Here is a 2,914-nt window from a genome sequence, read left to right as displayed (position 1 = left end):
CTTTGCGTACCGTAGGTATATAGCTACGTACCCGGTTTCGTCTTAGTCGGCGTCCGACTAGCTATAGTCCTAGTTATTAGGCACTATATCCTTTATATATACGGCGGAGAAAGGAATCGTTACGTACCCCCGGGTAAACGCTATAATAGTCGAAGGGGCCTAATAAAGCGGCGGAGCCGGCGAGGGAAACTAAGGGACGATATAGGGCTACAAGAGTAAACGAAGAACGAGAAGTAGAAGTATAGCTATCTAGATATAGTAGTAGTAATAGAGTTGCAGGCAGGTAAGGATGTTAGTATATAGTAGGTTATTAATAGGAAAGGAATAAGAGGATCGCAGAACGCGCGACGAACCTATTTAGGCCTCGTCATAGGTTGGGTTGGGTATGGGTTGGGTACAACCCAACGTTAATACCCAACCCCGCAAATAAGGTGGGTACCCAGCTTATAAGCTGGGTACAACCCAACGGAAAAAACCCAATGGGTATACCCAATGGGTATTGCGATGGGTATTACGTAAAACCTCTTCTAGATATAGAATAAACATAGTAAGCGCTTCTGGAACAGTAATAAGCCTCGTATATACCGTACTGCCTGAACTCGCTAACAATAGCTGCCGACCATGCCTGCCGACTACGAGAATTGGGAAAAAGCAAATTAATTCAGGAGTTTACAGTAAGTACTTCGACATCTCCTTCTATAGCTAATAATACCTGCCGACCATACCTGCCGACCACGAAAATTAGAAAAACCAAATCACTTCAGATCTCAGGCTTATAGTGAATGCTTCAACATCTCCTTCTCTAGCCTAGCTAGAACGCGCATCCAGTGTTTAAACCGACTTTCGGTTACTATATGCTGCTGCCTTACTCTCTAGGCCTCACGCATCTCTATTCTTCGCTAGGCCGCTTGGAAAGCCGGCTCCGTCCTCATTAATAATAGGGTCCTTAAACAAGTAGCTCTAAGGATAAAGCGAGCTGAAATTTCTGTCTCCAGTCTGTCTCGTTCGGTAATAGGCTCTTCTACAAGTATACTTAGTATCTTGTCGATACTTCCCCTAGCTACGAATTCTCACGTACCCCGATTATTCGCTTGATCCATAGCCACCGTATACGCTGCCCTTGCCATATCCTCTAATTCTGTCATCTCCTCGTCAAACTCCTGCTGCGACTCCTCTTCTTCATCCTCTCTCTCTACATCTGGTCGACTCTCCTAGAGAGAATCAGGACCCGTCTCCTCCAAATCTGGATAATCGAAAGGATTGTAGTCTTGGCCAAGCGAGATATCTTGATCCTAGGTACCTATATCCTCGTCGCTATACTGAAAATCTGCTTGACTGAGCGGTATACCTGGTTGCCCAAAAGGAAAATCTGAATTCTCGGAAGCTATCTCCTCGTCTTCTTCTTCTTGGGCATTAACATGATCGAGGAGAGCCTGGAGATATTCATCCTCTGTCGTTAGGGGTACCGTATCATCGTCCTGAGCATTCTCCTTGTTAGCTGGAGGATGACTAGTTTGAACGCCAGGATCAGTATCTGGATCGTATTCCGAGCTCTTATCACCGCTCGAAATCACGATAGTCGCCTGCTTCTCACCGTCTGAATCGTTCAAACCCCTATTATCCTAATCGGCGCTAGGAGGATCTTGATCGTTCCCGTCTGTCTGGCTACCAGTATCTGCATTATCCTAATCGGTGCTAGGAGGATCTTGATTGTTCCCGTCTGTCTGGCCACCGGTGTCGCCATTATCCTGATCGGTGCCAGGAGGATCTTGATTGTTCCCGTCTGTCTGGCTACCGGTGTCGCCATTATCCTGATCGGTGCCAGGAGGATCTTGATTGTTCCCGTCTGTCTGGCCACCGGTATCGCTATTATCCTAATCGGTGCTAGGAGGATCTTGATTGTTGGCGTCTGTCTGGCCACTAGTACCGGTTTGAGTACCCGTTTGAGCGCTAGGGTTATCGGGATCATCTGAGCTCTCGTCTTCGCTTAAGGACGCGGGAGTCTTCTTTCTCTTCTTCGCAGTCGGCTTCTTTGGAGTTGGCTTCGATTTCGTCTTCTTCGTCTTTGATCGAGGCTCATACATCGTACTCGGGTTGACTGGGCCAGAGCTATAGGGAGCAACTACGTAATTGTCTGGCCAGACATTCCACTCCTTCAGCAGCCTACGAAGACATTCGAGATCTTTCGCCATCACTGTAACTCGCTTGCAGTGGATGGCGAGAAGATTGGCTGACGAAAAGACTTTCGTCACTATGCTCTCGCACTGTTCCTAGAGGATGCCGAGTGCGCTCGCTTGGATCCGTATAGGGAGGTGGTCTTCGGTAAAAAGGATAATAGCATCCCTAACGATGCGTGCGAACGCGAGCTTTAGGATATAGTTTATGACCTCCGTCTGGCATTTTTTAATCTCCTACAAAGCTCCCTCTAAAAGAAATGTTAGTACATGCCGACCACATGTGCCGACCACGTCTGCCGACCAGGTATACTTACTGCCTCTCTTTTTTTTGATTTTTCTTCACACCTGCGGATGGAAGCCCTTTCCCACCTGTTACGCTAGGGAGTCTCTTTCCAGATGTTCGTGGTACCTTTCTGGCGATTGAAAGCTTGCGGCGCGCTGCGAGTAACGGCGCTATAACGATGGCAGCAGCAGGCGGTGTAGCAGGCAGAGCAGCAGGCGGAGCAGCAGGCAGAGCAGCAGGCAGAGCAGCAGGCGGAGGCCAGGAGGGGTTGTGGCGGGTAGGGGGGCGGGGCGGGAGGGGGGGGGGTCAACGAACCAATGTTGATGTCGCAAGTTAGGTTTTTTGGAAGTGGGGAATACCTTTGAAGGCGGCGGAATTCAGGGTCCAGGGGCGCGACCAATCAGAAGCGAGGGATTCTTTGTCCACGTAGGGTAGGCACCTGCCGTTTTTGGAC

The 2,914-nt window shown here is 49.0% G+C and overlaps 1 protein-coding gene across 1 annotated transcript; it reads right to left on the bottom strand.

Annotated features, from left to right (window-relative positions):
• Positions 1–1,874: 1,874 nt before the first annotated feature.
• SEPMUDRAFT_34465 (uncharacterized protein) lies at positions 1,875–2,270 on the bottom strand (the record flags this gene model as incomplete). The annotated part of the gene is made up of 1 exon (XM_016908571.1): positions 1,875–2,270. A coding segment is annotated over one exon (396 nt), but the record flags the coding sequence as incomplete, so codon positions are not given.
• Positions 2,271–2,914: the final 644 nt, after the last annotated feature.

The sequence above is a fragment of the Sphaerulina musiva genome (assembly GCF_000320565.1).
Source record: "Sphaerulina musiva SO2202 unplaced genomic scaffold SEPMUscaffold_1, whole genome shotgun sequence".
Lineage (NCBI taxonomy): Eukaryota > Fungi > Ascomycota > Dothideomycetes > Mycosphaerellales > Mycosphaerellaceae > Sphaerulina > Sphaerulina musiva.
The sequence above is the reverse complement of the archived record's forward strand: the minus strand, read 5'-3'. Positions and strand labels throughout refer to the sequence as shown.